General features: G+C 38.7%; 1 protein-coding gene across 2 annotated transcripts in view; it reads left to right on the top strand.

Annotated features, from left to right (window-relative positions):
- Window positions 1-17,406, top strand: part of NETO2 (neuropilin and tolloid like 2) — a 30,265-nt gene that overhangs the window by 1,734 nt on the left and 11,125 nt on the right. Inside the window, exons 1-6 of one of the 2 annotated variants that reach the window (XM_058034373.1) lie at window positions 5,443-6,870; window positions 10,198-10,254; window positions 11,692-11,832; window positions 13,629-13,877; window positions 15,961-16,005; window positions 16,095-16,222. In XM_058034373.1, the coding sequence (XP_057890356.1) occupies window positions 6,618-6,870; window positions 10,198-10,254; window positions 11,692-11,832; window positions 13,629-13,877; window positions 15,961-16,005; window positions 16,095-16,222 (873 nt within the window). In that variant the 5' untranslated portion in view covers window positions 5,443-6,617. Of the gene's footprint in view, window positions 1-5,442; window positions 6,871-10,197; window positions 10,255-11,691; window positions 11,833-13,628; window positions 13,878-15,960; window positions 16,006-16,094; window positions 16,223-17,406 lie in introns of those variants that run through there. The other variant, XM_058034372.1, reaches the window with a different exon arrangement.

Raw genomic sequence — 17,406 nt, 5'->3', positions numbered from 1 at the left:
AGGAAGTTTTTTGTATTATCCATAATCCATAAATTGCACAAAGCCATTAGTCAATAAGCTGTTAGTATTCTAAACACATCCCTTGCCATGACTACAGAAACAACCTATCATTACTTAGCATCATAAACTCCCTTTTAGCTCTGCTTCAATACAAGTCCTTACATAGTCCCATTATTACACCTAATCAGAAACAAAAAAGTGTATTCCTGTAGATAGGGGTATAGATTCAGTTCCAGAAGGAAATTGCTGGGAATAAAATTCAAAGTAAGCATCCATATTTTAAAAATGGCATCTTAAATTCTGCATGGAAGCTCTACCTAGATTGGCAGTAATTTTTTTTTTCTCCATACAAATAGCTTCATGTGCAGAACTGGGGGAGTTCTGCTAAACCACATGTAAAGTACTATGAAGCTTAGTGTATCATGAGAAGTCATATTTTATTTAATACTTCTTAGAAACAGCTTCTGTTCTTAACAGGGAATGCACGTATACATTTCTGTCATCCACAGAGATTCTATTTTGTGGCTGTTACCTCAGAGCAGAAAAGAGCCCCTCATACTTTGTGGCCGTTGGAATTTCTTACATTAAGCTTGTTCAGAGCTATTCATCTGTTTTTCCTCAGCTATCAATATCAAGGACTATTTAAATAAAAACCTAATGTAATTCTTTGTCTGCAGTGTTCAGCAGAACTTTTAAAAGTCTCATCCTGAGCCCACCATCCTGCCTGGATTCTTTGCTCTCCTCCAGCTCTCCCGGGCAGCAGTGCTGCTGGAGCACGACAGCCCTGAGATTTCAGTGGCTGCAGCTTTTGCTCGAGTGGAGCTCAGCCAATGCCCACCTGCCTTCTCAGTGGGCTCTGGAACCCTTAGGAGGCCAAGAGCTTGCTGCATTTGGGCTGTTGGAGGACAAAGCCTTTGCCTCCTGCCTTCAGTTCTCAATGCCATCTTAAACATGCTAGAATCCTTCCCTGAGCCTGGCACAGCTTGCAAAATGCAACTGCTCTACAAGAGTGAAGCACCAGAACCTCCAGTTCATGAGAGAGAAAAGCAGCTGCTTTCGTAGTAAAGCCATGCCCCTGTCAGGCTTAGGAAGTAAATATACCTACCTTGAATTTCCTCATACCTGGTGTTCCCCCAAAATGGGTTTGCTAAGGGCTTGTTCCCATGCTTCAAATATGCTCCCTCTTTCATTTCCATATGCTGTTATTTGCTTTAAAAAACTGTACAAGCTGTCAGTTAAATCCTTCCTCTACATTAGTTTTGGTCTATTTCAGTTAATATATTGGATTAATTTAGAAAGCCAAAAAGAGAATTCTCTAGCTTCTGACCCAGTAATTCAACAAGCAGCCAGGGGTAGAACAAGTTACTGCTACATTCTCAACCTTCCAGTGGACTACAGAATTATTTCCAACTCCATCAGGTTGCAAGAATGTGGACTGCTATGATTTAACTTCCTGCCATTCTGCTCCAGCTCCTCATTTGCATTTTGGCATGATTTTAACAGTTAATTTCTCACAAACAAGTAGTGTTAGGAAGTAATGCTTCCTTCCACACAAAAGCTAGAAATTATGGCTGCCTATTTCCAAAACCAAAAGGTGTAGTAATGCCACAAAAAGCTGAAAACAAGCAGGAAAAAAAGGTTATTCAAAAATCTCCTAATAGTTTCATGATTTGTTCATTGAAGCCAAAAGCAAAAGTACTGACTGTAGAAGCTACAGTGACCCTAATAAAGGCAGTATCAAGTGATACTTGATATTTTTTACTTAAACAGTATCTACTTTCCACCTTTTCTGCTGCACTGAAAGAAAAAAGTGAAGCTCCAAACTGCTTGCAGTGCTAAGCAGTTCAGCAAAAGTAACTCAGGTAACTGCAGACCAGGATTCAAAAAGCTGCAGTTAAAAACAAGGCAAGTGTTTGGTGGTGTGTATTACACCTTGCTCTTCATACACATACAAACTTCATATTCAAAATGCACCACCCTGAAGCATAACTTGAAATACATTAACTCCCTCTTTTTCCTAAGACATAGATGACAGTGACTGCTAAAATTCTTACAGAACAGCTTGGTTACAATTACATTGATATTAATAGCAAATTTTGGTGGGTAAGTCATGTATATGGCTGTAGCCAGAGTATACTGTAACACTGGGTTGAAGCTAAAGGAACTACTAAATTATGTATCCCTATCTAATGAAAAAGTTAAGATTTTCAGCATCTTCCTTAAGGTTTAATTCACAGGGAGAGATTAGACAGAAAAATTACCCTTGAAGTAAAACTTTATAAGCTATTCATCATTTATGAACCTGTCAGAAAGTCATAATTCACTGGAGGAATGAAGAGAGCTGCTAATTGCACATACTCCAGTACTTGCAGTTTACATACAAAACAAACCCAGCACTAGGAGTATAACTTGTCTGGACTGAAGCAAAATTTCAGTGTCTTGGATTCAAGCTGGGATTCTAACACTGCAGACAAGCTTGCTGCTTGTCTGCCTTGTACATTCCAATTTGGTTTTTTTTAACTAACGAAGCACTTAACAGTTTAGGACAACTTAAACAGCTTGCTACCTTTAAACAGCTTGCTGCCTCTGTCAACATACAACTGGCAACTGCCACCTCAAATACTGCAAGATATGGGATTGGGTGAGTGTAAATTTTACAACAAAAACCAGCAGGTAACTTTTAATTTAAAAAATCCACATTTCTTTCAGATTATCTTTGTGCTTCACTCAGTTTTCTCTTACTACAAAGCTGACTCGACTATGCAGCAGTAAAGGATGGCCAATATGTTAAGAAAATATTTCACAAAACCTCCTTCTATATCATATGGTAAAATTGATGAACACTAAGTTAAGTCTCTTTTTAAGGGACTGAGAGTGAAAAGGGGGGAAATAAAAAATTATAGTCTGTACATAAATTGTTGCTAGACATGAAGGAAGATAGCAGAAGAGAGCTTTAAATACTAATTTTGTAATAGACATTCCAGAAATTATTTCCACTGAAAAATATAGTATATTGCTAATAAATAAGAGGAGATAAAGAACTCTGGTATAATCTGATCGATTTTTAAGTCAAAAGTATCACTATCCAATTTCTCTAGGAATAAGCTATTTCTGGGAAAGATGTATTCAGAATAGTCATATGCAGCAGGATTAGCTCTTAGCTCTGTCAGCCAGAGGGAAGTCATCTGAACTTAGAAGTCAGTGTACATATTTTAATAAGGTTTTGAAACCCCTCATCAACATGGTTTGCACATGCAGTCTTCTCATCAGTCTCTTGCTGCACACAGCTTGGAGATGAAAAAAGGGCTCTTCCATATAAAAAGGAAAGTTTCTATTTTAAAAATGAAAGCTATCATTATTCTGGCAGAAGTTTTGCTGGCAGACAGAGCCAGGGATGGATTATAAGTAACAGGATGTGGAGCAACTGGTAAAATGAAGCAGCTCACAGCTGCTTATACATTTCTAATGGGGGACAGGATCAGAAACATTAAATGTTCTTAGCCAACCTAGAGGGGCCTCTGTCACAGATCCATCCAAGCATGAATTGTTCTGGAGATGATTTTTATCAAAGGGACGTGGGAGAACTGCACTTACTTCCTGGATCAGTTAACCTGGTTTCTCTGCAGAGATAGAGTCCCAATTTGTTTCTCTGGCAATCTTAAAGAGAGGAATCCCTACTGGAAACAGCTGGAGTGAGATGAAACTGTTATATCTGAGAATAGACCTGAGTGCATTCAGATACCCTGCTGGCAGTTAATGGCTAACAAGATTTGGATCTTAGAAGGCACCAGAGTCACTGTTAATAGCTGGTGAAGCCCACTTCTGCTATCAAGCTTCTGTGAGAAGGATTAAAAATGTGTTGGCAGCTCCACTAGCATGCTCTGGGTAAGACTTAAACCAGCTAAAATATGTCTTGCCTGATGCACACCTTCATCTCTGTACTTTATTCTGTGACAATCCTGCTGTATGTTCCAATATGAGGAAACCACTGGAGCTGTTAATAGGATAAGTTGTAGGCAGCCACCTTAAATGCTCTTTGATACTCATTTTACCAATCTGCAAATGTTCTGTTGAGACTGCGATAGATTAAGAAATGTATACAGGCTATGAACTATAAAAATGTTGGGGATTCAAAAACTGCCATGTTTTCATCCTCAGCAGCAGAACTGTTAGCCTTAAATACAGCAGCAACAGATGCAATCCAGTATTCCTTTTGTCAATTAACAAACACAGCAAATGCTAGGAAGAGAGAGAAAAGTCTCATTCCTTGAAATTTACAGTTTCTGTTTCTGAGCTAAAAATGGCTTGAATCCTAAAGCCATTAACAAGCTTTTTGAAAGAAAAGGAGGTGACCATGCACACAGAATTACATGAAATCCAAGGTGTCTGGACACTTTACCTGTCTGTCTAAATTGTACAAGTTCTTTATGAGACCACCCATCAAGGATTCACTTTGAATTTGTGCAGCAACTAATCCTTGATCAGAGTCCTTACAAGCAACCAAACATGTAGTTAATGTTGGCCAGAGAATAGGATAGGATATAATAATCATAAATGTCCCCAACTCATTAATAGCTAATATTACTGTTTCGATGCATGAGTAAAACATGGATATAAAACCTGAAATACTGTGATGAGCAGTTGCTGAAAGTAACTCTAATTTTAGTACACAGGGCAAATGAGGAGCTAAGTTTAAGAAGAACACACAGAAAAGGAACCATTCCCATAAGGCAAAACAGAGTACATAATTAAGATCAAGCATTTGTTACTCCAGGCTGTATCTGCCAGAAAGAAGCAGGCATCCTGGCAACATCTTCCAACATGCATGACCCATGTGCTGCCAATTACCATCCCTCTGGACTGTGTGTGTACAAGGTGCTGCCTGATCCAAGGAGCAGAGCACAGAGATATCCAATGAATCCTGCTTTAAGCAAAGCCTGTCATCTTTATCCCTAGGATTCTGGCTACCACTATACTAAGAATGTGTAATACTCTAAATGATTAAGTCTTTATTTTAAAACATGGTGGAATGTTTCTCAGCTGTGCCTGACTGCTGCCCAGTTTGATATTCAGCTTGCCCTGCATGCATAGATCCCCCATTGTCATCACTGAAGACAGACACTGCTCTCAGAGCCACACAGCAAATCGAGTCTGCTGTCTCTGTGGGAAGATCCCTAGAGCATGCAGAAAGAGCAGGGGAAAGATGGATCATAGGGAGCTCAGAGCTGAACTGTATCCCATGAAATCTGAAGAATGTGTTTTGCCATAAAGTACAAGCATATGTCAGATTTGCAGCCTAAAGCACTTGTTTATCCAAGCAACATGCTGATTTCTCAGTATTGGGTTGAGCACCCATTTACTACAAAACTAACTATAGTATTCTCATTTTTAAAGAGAAGTAGGAGCCACACATTTCTGAGCCTCCCTCTATACTCCAATGCAGAAATTGCCTTCATTTTTTCTTTTTTAGCTTAGATTTACTTCATAAAATTTGGGAAATGCCAACAAAGAACATCTTGACTTCTGCAAACAATGCAGTTTATTACACCAGTTCAGGGGCTTCTTTTATGTTATTCTGTAAGCCTACTTCAGCAACAGAATAGTAAGAACTTGAATTGCATGTTTAGTGTCTTCACTTTTCAAAATGTATACAGCTGTCTGCAGGCTATGTGATCTAAAATATTTAATGCAAAGAAGTGAAGAAAATGAAAAATCCATTATTTGAAAAACAGACAGAAGCTGGCTGCTTTTTCTGTGTTTCTAGTTCATGCTCACACAGGTATAAACTATCAGAGCTCTAAATAGGAGTACAAGAGTGTGCACCATAATTCATGAAATACAAGTACAAATAGCAGATTCATGAATAAAAGAAGCTCCTCAATCTCTGCCTTGTGTGCATGCTGCTGTTGGCTTAAGGATGGCCTCTTCTGCAGGGTACAGATCATCAGGGGGAAGCCCACTGTAAGGTGCAGAAGCACTAACTTTTATTACATTTATCACCTAAGTGTCTCTGAGTTGATAAGGTCAGTGTCCCATAGCTCAGGCTCCTCTGGGAGAATTGTCATCATACTCCTCCAGTGAAAACAAAGCCCCCAGCTCTCCCCCTGAATCCCTTGGATATTCAGTGCAATCCTGCACTGTGCTGTTGCTTACATCAGCATGCCATGTTCCAATGGCATCACTACTTGTGCTTCCTGTACCATAATAGACTATGGAGCTAAGCCTAGACTTATCTTTCATCCACACTGAAGAATAGTCATGTCAGAGAGATCTGTGAGAGGCTTTAAAAGAGGAAAAAAGGAGCAGAGGAGTACTGTGTCCCATTTCAAGTTCAGATGCACAATAAATATTTGAATTGCAGTTTATTAGAAATAAAAAGATCATTCTTCATCCTTCTGGAAGTGCTACAAGACTGTTAGTGAAAGTGTTCAGTCTCTCATGTCTGTTCCAATTGCTGTGACTGTGTCCCTGCTGCAGCCCCAGGATAGTGGTTCAGCAATGGCTCTCTAATGCACCAACTTCCAGGATTTGTCTCTTCCCTAGACATCTTCCTCCTTACGGATTTGTACTGTCCAAATTAGTCTTTGAGATCTGAAATTATTTTTCCAGGAAGTAGTATGAATTTAGGACACCAAGAGATTGCTTTGTTTTTTTTAAAATGCACACAAAAATGGAAACAGTCTGAAAGGTATCAAAATATCCTGATTGATTATTTTTTTCCTTTTCTTTTCCTCCTGAGTATTGATAGACCATGTTTACAGCCCCTTAGCTCCTGTTGGCTTTCCCACATGATACTGTGTCATGTCAGTGCACTCAGTTCAAGGCAATACTACCTCAGGCAATCCTGCCCAGTACTCTCAGGAAGAACAGGTAAGTCCTCCCCACCTTTCTGCCAGCAGTGTCTCTCTGATGAAGACAGCACACATGCAGACCATTAGCCAGAGACACCTCTTTTCTTCATCAGACTGTCACCCCAGATAAAAGTGCCAAAGGAAGACCCTGGAACATTTGCTACCTGGGCTACTGAATGCACCTTAAGGGTTGTTGAGAGCATGAGGAGGATAGGCACTGCCAGGGAAGGGCAAGAACAAGGTGTAAGAGATTAAAACTGAAGAGGATGGAAAGGGCAGGGAACAAATGGAAGGTGGCCCATACCTTCCCAGTCATCCACAGAACATGACAAAAGAAGCCAGTAAGACAAATATTCAACCCATATCTTCTGCAGTTGCCTGAATATCCATGTTCCTCTGCAAGGAATAGGCTCTGTTTGTTTGCATTTGCACACATACAGGACTATTTATAGAAACAGCACAGCTCTAGTGAAAGCCAATCAGGCTTTCTGAAGTCCTTTTAGGGGGGTTGTTGCTTTATCCACATCAGCAAGAAGGGAAATCAATGGTTAGTGTAACAGAACATCTATTCTTATGTTGTTTCCACCAGTACAATCACTGAAATAAATGTAGATGCATACTGAAATTTTTAAAAAATACTGTATTGGAACAGTGGTAGCCATAGGAAAGAGCTGTACTAAATAAAAACCAAATCAAACCAACAAACCCTCAATTTTTCACTGTTACTTGAAAGTGACTATTTGCATTCATTTTGTTAGTCACATGTTAATTTCACTCACATTTCTCTGTGTGTTTGCTTTAAGAAAAAAAGTCAAAGCTCGTTTTGCATTTTGAGAAGCAGCATAAGTTACACAGAGCTTGCTCTGTCCTTGCGAAACAGAGGGTGGGCACAGCTCATCTTTAAGAAAGGTGAATTCAATAGAACATACTGCCACATGATTTACACAGGACTGGGGAAACTGCTTTACTTTAGCAATAAAAGTCAACATTGAAGTGTTGCACCAAAACCAGTGTAGAAAAGAGAGTGACAACTTCATAACCACTGTCAAGATTCTGTGTAAGGGACCAGCGATCTCAGGAGTAAAAATGCATTGGAAGTTCATGCAATGCATAAACTCAGATTCTTCAGTGTACAGTTTAAACAGAGGAGATGCAAAAATAAACTGTAAATAATTGTAAAATAATACCTATGTAAGGAATAGTAAAAACTAAAATCAGCTGAAAACTGTTGTCAATCATGTGTTAATAAAGATGGGATATTTGTTCATTTGCTTTAAAGACATCCATAACTGAATACCAGTAATGGGTGCTAGATACTTTCTTCTGAAGGAGGAATTTTCAGTTTAGGATGAGTCAGTAATGATTAGCAGCATCTGCTTTGTATTTGGATAATGACAGATAGTATATTTTTAAGTATATTAATATTGATGAAAATGCAGAATTATTGCAAAAATGGAAATTAAAAAACTGCTTAAATCTTCACCTACTCTAACATAATCCATCTCTAAAAATCAAATAAGCTTCTAAGAACATAGCACTTGTTTGCAAGACCCATATGGTATTTTAGAAGACACCCACAACTATGAACTGACTTACACAGGAAAAAGCAGTTGTTGGTGAGGAAAGTTTCAGAATGAAACACAGTCTACTTCAGTATGCGTAGAGAGAAGAAAGGGCAGCAGAAACATACAAAATAAAATATAAATGCTGGATGGACACTTTCAGGAGCAGACTTTGATCCCTTTAATCTTTTCCCAAGGTGATATATCCATGCCAGTGTTAGAGGAGCATCTGGATGAGTTGAGTCAAGATCGCTGTGGTTCACAGTCAGTGCATGCTCACTCTGCAGCTCCAAAGGGCTCAGAGTCCAACAGCAACACAGGGAAAAGCACAGATGGAAAAAATGCCATTTCAACTGAGCCACTGAAATGCCAGCAACAAGGCAGGAAGGCTGGGAAAATAAAATTAACTTCTTGAAAGTGACAATAAAATTCCTGCTGAAATCTCTTTTTTGCCCTGCAGTGCTAAGGCCATGCCTGCCTGACAAGTAGATTAAGAACATGGGAAGGGCCATACCAGGTCACATCAAAGGTCCATCTTGCTTGGTATCTTTTACAGAGATATAAAAGCAGAATGACTATAAAAATAGAGCAAATTATATTTGCCCCAAATACATCCCAGAATTCCAACAACTTATGGCTTAAGGGGTTTCTGAAACAGAATTTTCTACCTCAAGGATGCATTATGAATTCTGTGCATTTAAAAAGAAAAAAAAAAAGAAAAAGCTTTGTTTAATTCAAGCATGCCACCTGCTTGCTTTGTCTCACACCCCCTGGTTCTCTACTGGAAGAGACAAGCAGTAGTTGCTCAGTTCCCAATCTCAGTGATACTTGTGGTTTTGGAAATTGTCTTATCTCCCCTCAGCTGCCTTCTGTCCAGGGCAGTCCAAGCCTGCTTAGGTAGTTCTGTAAGAGCTGTGGCCAGGATTTCTGAGATACTCCAGATGCAAGCAAATGGAAGATTTGAAGAGTGGCATATTCATTTATTCAATTTCATTCTCTTTTCCCCTTCCAGGGAATCCTAAACAATTTGAAGTGACAACGTTGACAAAGCATTTTAGGACAATCTAAACATTAAGGCTGCTTTAAAATTGCTGATGGACTGTGGAATATGGAGTTTTTCATATGGATGCTTCTTGGGTGCAGGGAATGTGTAAATGTAAGGGAAAGGCCAAAAATAAAACAGCCAGAAAGGAAGGAAAGGAAGAAGGAGGCTGTCCATCTCCAGAACGTGCATCTGCCCATTTTCTACTGCTTCATCATTTGCAGAAACCACTGCTATTGTGTGGCAGCACCACAACAACCACTCTTGCAAGCACAAATCTGTGAAATCTATGGAGGGGTTAAGACCACTCAGTGTCTCCTGTGGTCGGGATTAATTTCCTGGAAGCTGAAGAAGTCTTTTGCACACATTGTGCAAATAGAGTTTTAGGATAAATATGATTGATTGTAGCAGTGAAACATCTTGTTGCAGGATATAAAAGTTTTATAGACAAGAGATACCATGTAAACTCTAGAAAATATTCTTAGAAGTCCCCTCAAACAATGAATTACTGTTCTCATTCACACTTTCCTGAGGAACCTAGAAGAAGGACCAGCAGTGCACATAGACTGCATTGGTTTCATAAGTTGAAATTTAAAGAAAACACATTAATTAATTACATCCTTTGTGTGTTCTGAGTTGTTTTGGTCAGTGATGCCAGGATTTGCATGAACTGGGACTGCAGAAAATGGTCTGTAACTTTGAAGAATTACTGATGTTTCTCCTGTCCAATTTCTCTCATCAGTGTTGCTTGTAACAATCCTGGTAGTGGAAGGCATTGCTGTTGCACAGAAGACACAAGGTACAATTTCAGTTTGATGATTTTCTCTCAAAAAATTGAACAGTTTTATAACTTCTAATTAAGCAATATAAATGAAATGTTTGTATTCAGATATGAATAGCTCTTGAATTACCAGTATGAACTTCAGGATTTTCCATTTCCCCCCATTTGCTGCATTTTCTCCCAAATGAACAAGGCCGTGCAGTCACAAAGAACATGGAATTTCACTTTCCTAGGTAAAGTTCTACACTTTTAGATGTTAGAGGTGGGAAAGAAACCACCACAGAAATTCATGTTTTCTGTATCTGACAACAAGCTTTTCAAATAGTCCACCCACAAACATTTTTGAAACCTGCTGAGTGGGGAAGGAATCAATTGCACAAACCTTGTTTTTTCATATGTGGGATTACCCACAGTTAAGAGAGAAGAATTCCTTGAACTGCCACCTACAGAATTTCCTTGAAAAATTTCTGCAGAATAGAGAGAGTTTTCACCCCCATAAATCAAAAAGCTGTCAAGGTACCAGTGGAAGGTGATGTAATTTACTGGGGGCATCTAAGACCTGTACCAGCATGGATGTCCTCTCACAGGTCTGCAAATTAAAACTGTGCAACTATAAATAACACTATGAGTACCCTGTGAGATTTAGGAAATACCTAGCTGAAAATATATATCCTGTATCTTACTCTCTCCAATTCTGTGGATACCAAGGAGAAGGGCCAAAGGTACTTAAGAATGTCAGAGATTCCCAACCTTATCTCCGTGGATGAGGAAATCTGAACCAAGCTCTGTGAATGATCCAGCATGAAGAATTACCTTACTAAACTGCATAATCTCAGTCACAGAACACATTTCCCTGTAGATCCAGAAGAGGAGCTTTGATCCTAAATGAGACCTTTAGCTACCAGGGCAATCTAGGAATTTCATAAACTACCATTGCTGTGTTTAGTGTATTTGCATATTGAAATTCATTCTGTTACAAACTTCCTGTATTCCAGCAAATTACTGTAAATAGATATCCCACCTTAGCATGTTCTGGAATCAGGGTCAAGACCAATGAAAGCTGACAAATATTTCTGATTATATTTACATAGGAATGGAGATGACATAACCCATAAAATAATGATATTGGCAGCCACTGTGACTGTTTAACTTAGAAAGAAGAGTATCAAAAACATGAACTGAGTTGGGTTTAAAAAAAAAATTACTCCCTCTCCTTTCCAAGGATCTCTGGATATATTTGATATTCAAAAACTGTGATTTCTTTAGGATATACCCCACCAAAAAATTAAACATAAGATTTTCTTAGATAGATATTAATGAGTGCTTTACAAGAGGGCAACCAAAATAAATTACTTTCTTCTTTATAGGCTATGTGTCATGCCAGAATTTTACTTTATCAAATCTGCATGCTTGCAGAAGAAACTTATTTGATCATTTTTTTTCTTTTTGCTTAAGGTGGGCAAAACATTGGAGTGAATCGCATTCCTCCCACCCAGTGTGACAACTGGGTCCGGACCAGTAATGGAGGACATTTTGCTTCACCAAATTACCCAAACATGTACCCACCCAATCAAGAGTGCATCTATATCTTAGAAGGTACATGCTTCATTTCTGTTTTGTTTTGCTATAATCTTGCTGTTAAATAGAAAATCTTGAACTGTTAAAACTGTCATCTTACCCTGCTGTAAAGTATTGCCTGGCCATACTGGTAATATAATGAATTTTGCAGTCATTTACTTGAACAAGAAATGAAAATTTCTCTCTTAAGTAATAACAACAAATAAATAAGAAATGCAAACATTAAGAAATTAGCTATGTAGAATAAGACATATCCTCACAACCAGGAAAAGGAGCAGCATATCTACTGTAATCCATGAAGATATGGAATTAGTAAGATAAAAATTGTAGCTTGTTACCTTAATAGCATTAATAATAGATTGCAAAAGAAGAAGGCTATTTCATACCATGCTGTAATGTTCTATCTCACCAGCAGAAAACCTTTATGCTGTCCTTCATTAATAAAAAGATATATCTGGCTGCCATAGCACTGTACTAAAAATACAGAGATTTGTTAGCACTGCTGAGGTCACTATTAAAATAATGTGATGAGGACAAAAAATGTCATTAACTAGAATAAAACCATATTCCAATGAGAATGTCTTGAATAAAGGCTGCAAGACTTGAGACACTCCAATTATTTTTCCTCTTATTAGAATGCACCCAAACCCCACTGAAGTCAGCTAAAAATACTAGTCAGCCTAATCATCAGATTCATATCAATTAATTGAAATATTTCAAGTAATGAGGTTTGATGAGTTTTTATTTGTACAGCACAGCGGTGGTTCACAGGCCCCTCCTTTTTGCTTGTTCCCATGCACATCCTGGTTTTGCACCTTTCCTGCCCAGGAGTGCCCCAGGGAGCAGCCAGGCTGTCCTGCTGCAGGGCTGGGGCACAGGAGCAGTTCCAGCTCTCCTCATCCTCCCACAGAAACACTCTGGGTGCCTGAGAGGGGCCAAGGCCCTCCAGAGCTTCTAGCCAAGATCTGCTCCTTCATGCAGAGCACTGCCAACATTGCCAGCAGCTCCAAATGCGTGTGGCTCTTGTGAGTGAGGCAGAAGATCTGCTGGGAGGGATGGAGATGCCAGAGAAAATCCTTCTGGCACTCAGGACAAGCAGCAGCGTGTGATTCCTCAGGGCTGTCACTCCAGAGCCAGCCAGGATTGGGAATGCAGCACAGCTGATGTCAGGAGTGAGGAACACTGAAGCCATCCATTCACACAGGAGAAGGTTCTGGGATCCAAACCATGGATGTGAGAGTCAGGACTTAGGGCTCTGATCCCAATCCTGATGTGAGGCTGCCATAGGCTCACACTCACCTCATTGATATATATGAAGCACTTTCACTTCTCTGAATATTCTAATAAAAGATGTCTTCTGTGAAAAGATCTACAAATTTGGACTTTATGTTTAAGAAATATTGAGTGCTTATTCTTATGTTTCTCTTTTCCGTTCTTTTCTGCATAGCTCAGTGCTTTGTCCTTTTTTATGTGTTTTGCTTTCACAGAACACGTTTTAATTTATATCTTAATATTTAACCTTGTTTGAATACCTTTGTACATATGTTCATAGCTGTTATATGTGCTGCATTCAATTAATGTGATTTCTGAATTTTCAACAATTAAGATGAGCAAGCAAAAAATGTTGTATGATTCTATGCAAAAGTAACTTTTAGAAAATAATTTTTTAAATTTTTGTAGTTGTGTGTTTTGAGAAGTTTCCAATTTCTCTATTATCTTGCTGTTTTGGAGGCCTGTCTCTTCATTAATTAATGTCTTTATGTGTTTTATCAAGATCTTCATTTAATCTTTTGTTCAATTTTTTTTATGTCTAGCTGCTCCACGACAAAGAATTGAGCTGACCTTTGATGAACCTTATTACATAGAACCCTCATTTGAATGTCGGTTTGATCACCTGGAGGTTCGAGATGGACCTTTTGGGTTCTCCCCTCTCATTAATCGTTACTGTGGTCTGAAAAGTCCTGCACTAATTAGATCAACAGGGAGATTCATGTGGATCAAGTTTATTTCTGATGAGGAGCTGGAAGGAAAGGGATTTCAAGCAAAGTACTCATTTATACCAGGTAAAGATGTCTAAAATTCTGATGGAGTTAGTGACTGTCTGCTCCCATTGAGCTCTGTGGGTGTGCTTGTCCTCTCAGCCTAGAGCTGCATTTCAGCATGGGCACTTACAGAGGCACAGTGACAGTGTGATAGCTGCAGTCTGAGTCCTGCTAATCCTGCTGGGCACATGGCTAAAAAGACTTGGGGAACCTTGACTGAAGGAAATTACAGATCTGTAGTTTGCTAGTGAGGAAGACAGTTGAGCTTGTCCATGCTGGTCTTCCGCAGCACCCTTCTTCATTTCTCTACTTGTGCCAGTGTCACCAGTGGTAGGAAAGGAAAGACAACGTATGCTTGAGCTGCCTTTTCACCAGCCTCTCTTCTGGGCATGTAAGGCACTGGACAAAAACACCTGAACCAATTTACAATAGCACTCCAAATGCAAAACATTTATATCTCCATTCTGAAAACCCAGAGCAAATATCTGCACAGTCTAAGCACAAGCTCTCAGTGTAACTGGATTCCCTCAAACCTTGGGCTCAGACAACAGAGCTGCTCTTTGCTCAGAGTGCTGTGTAGTTCGCAGGTGCAAAGGAGAGGACAGTGTGCTGACAGTGCCTTTAGACAAACAAAAATTACATCTGCTCTGTAGAGCTACTTAAACCTGGCAGAGCATCCTTCTTACATGAAAACTTGACCTGATGTCCTTGTGCAGTGCTTGACTATTGTATTCATAGATACTACACATGTAGTTATCAGCATTTTATTGTCCTTTGGGACAAAAGGCAATATACAAATGTCAGCTCTACCACTTCAATAAATGTATACACAAACATAACTTCTTAATGTTATCCTTACCCCTACAGCACATGAAAACACAATTCATGATTATATGTTACTGCTTAGGGATTTAGACTCAGAAACTGCAGATTAACATGGTGACCAGACCATTGGGAATTACATGATAAAATGTTTTCATGGGGACAGTACTTATGCATTGTGCTGAGTCCATTTCCAAAGCCATTTATTTCATCAAGATCACTTTCAAAACTAAATTACTGTAGTTGCAGGGCTGGAATTTTAAATACACATTTAAACTGTATATTATTTTCACAATAGATTACAACAACTGAAGGACACATATTTTTCTTTTCCTTGCTCTTTGTTTATGTGAAGTGTGGTAAAATATTTTACTGTTTTAAAAATGAAAGGGAACATATGCACATACTCCTGCTTCATAAAAAAAAGCTTGCAAAGAAGGTTGAAAACCTTGCAGAATTTTGCATACAATGATCATAGATTTTCATTATAGGTAAATAAAAAGAGGAGGACAAAGTCATGTCCTGGACTGTGCTGAGTCTTAAGCTCAGGACTGAGGCATTCTAGGGGAAGTGATGAACTTCCTATAGAAAAAATAATTTATAGGATCACAGAAAGAGCCAAACTCCGGACCTTCATTTGGAAAAGAACTTTGTACCAAACCAGTGTGCACTTCTGCATGAACTAGGGCTTTCTTTGCCTAGAACAGCATTTCCTAAACCATGTCTAGAGCTGTTCTGCATGGCCCAATAAAAGAGATAGATAACCCAGGGAACAGTACCTTTAGGATTGAGCAGCCTTCTTCCCATACTTTCTAAAGAGCAGTTAGCAATTTCTAAGTGTTGATATATTCTGCTAAGCTCAGTTCAGATTGTTCAGAACTATATAGACAGCAGTCTGATAAAATAAATCTAAATAAGCTTTTTGCACAGAGAAAGATCCCCTGTACTCTTGTGGAGCTCCAGCAGTTTCAGTGAAAACTAACACGGTTAAATTCAGAATATAATGTCGGAATAAAATACTGAATAGCAATTTTTGGTGTTGTGCTGGAAATCTGAGCTGTCAGGGTAGAATTATGTTTTTCAGATAAGGTCAATCTTTGTGGAATAATGTTCTCATCTAAAAAAACTTTGTCTTTATATGCTCCAATTGATTCAGTAAACTTTCTGGCAATTTTTTTTGTGACATAATAAAAAATGGACATAATCTGCAGATAATACTAAAGCTTGAAGTGATTCTCAAGCACTGATAGCCCTTGTGATTCATGACTTCTTTCTATTACAGATCCTGACTTCACTTACCTAGGAGGTATTTTAAATCCCATCCCAGGTATAGTATTACAGTAACAATTTCTTTATACATGAAATTTTAAATTAATGTCATATTGCATTTGACAGCAAGGTCTATCTTCTCCCTAGACTGCCAGTTTGAGCTCTCAGGAGCTGATGGAATAGTACGTTCCAGTCAAGTAGAACAAGAAGGAAAAACAAAACCAGGACAAGCAGTTGACTGTATCTGGACAATTAAAGCCACTCCAAATGCTAAGGTGGGTTTTGTTCATGTAATTCAGTATATAATGGGTTTCTGTGGCAGCAGCAACAGGTAATGGTCACTAACTGTGATTTACATAATGTTGTACTTGACTGAAGTGAGTCATGTAGCAGTGGCTTAGGAAATCCAGAGAGAGAATTGTTTCTCAAATTAAATTTATCTAAGTCCATAGTGCTGGCTTCCTATTATTTGAAGCTTCAAATACCAAATAACTATGAGAACAGTTTAAGCTACAATTTTCAGGGGCATTTGACTTGGATCCTGGTTTTATTGGAAGACTGCAGGCAAAAATGCTGGCTGACATCTTCAGTAATTTCCAATAAATCTCACTGCCAAAACTGAATGTTTTGCCTCCAGTGATTCTATTGGAGAATTTGGTTCTGTTCAAAGTCAACAGAACATGTGCCTGCTTCTCCCATCTAATTCACAATCCTGCACCTTGAACCCCACTTTCATCTGCAGTCTGAGCTAAATGGAAAGGCTTTACCTTGTTAGGCAGACAGCACGATAAAATCCTGTTCACAACCCCAGAATACAAAAGCCTGAATCATATTAGTTTCAAAATAATATTTGTTAAATATGTTGCACAGAAGAGCACCTACTTTTCTCCATAGAGCATACACATCTTTAATTTTGCTTCTGCTTGCAGATACATAAAAATTAAAAAATATTTTGAAGCAGTAACTGCCAAGATAACAAACCTTCCCTCTGCCTTCTTACACACTCCTAACACTTAACTAACCAGCCCTGTTAACCACCTTGCAAGTGCATTCTAAAACAGTAACCAAAAAGATGATGAGAAGAGGACAAGACATGAAAGAAATTAAAAGTCCATTAATATATTTGAGCCTTTGAGGAAGTGAGTCAATTCCCAAGAGCCCTATACTAGGCTAAGTAACAGACACAGTTCTTCCAGAAACAATAACAAACCTATTTTCTCTCTACATTGCCATTGAGTGCACCAGGTCTTGTTCTTAAGTATTTTAATAAATTATTGAACGTTGCCAGAAGGCAGAGTTATAGTTGGGTGAGTCCTGAAATTAGATCATCATCCTAAATTATTGATTTAAAACATTACAGAAAAATAATTCTTAGTATTCTGACAGTGGTTTCTCAAGCTTCAATTCAGGCAGAATTATGATGATAAAATCCATTAGATCTGATACAGTGCAGTCTCTT

The sequence above is a fragment of the Melospiza georgiana genome, chromosome 14, assembly GCF_028018845.1.
Source record: "Melospiza georgiana isolate bMelGeo1 chromosome 14, bMelGeo1.pri, whole genome shotgun sequence".
Lineage (NCBI taxonomy): Eukaryota > Metazoa > Chordata > Aves > Passeriformes > Passerellidae > Melospiza > Melospiza georgiana.
Note: the sequence above shows the minus strand (reverse complement) of the source record. Positions and strands in the feature narration are given on the sequence as shown.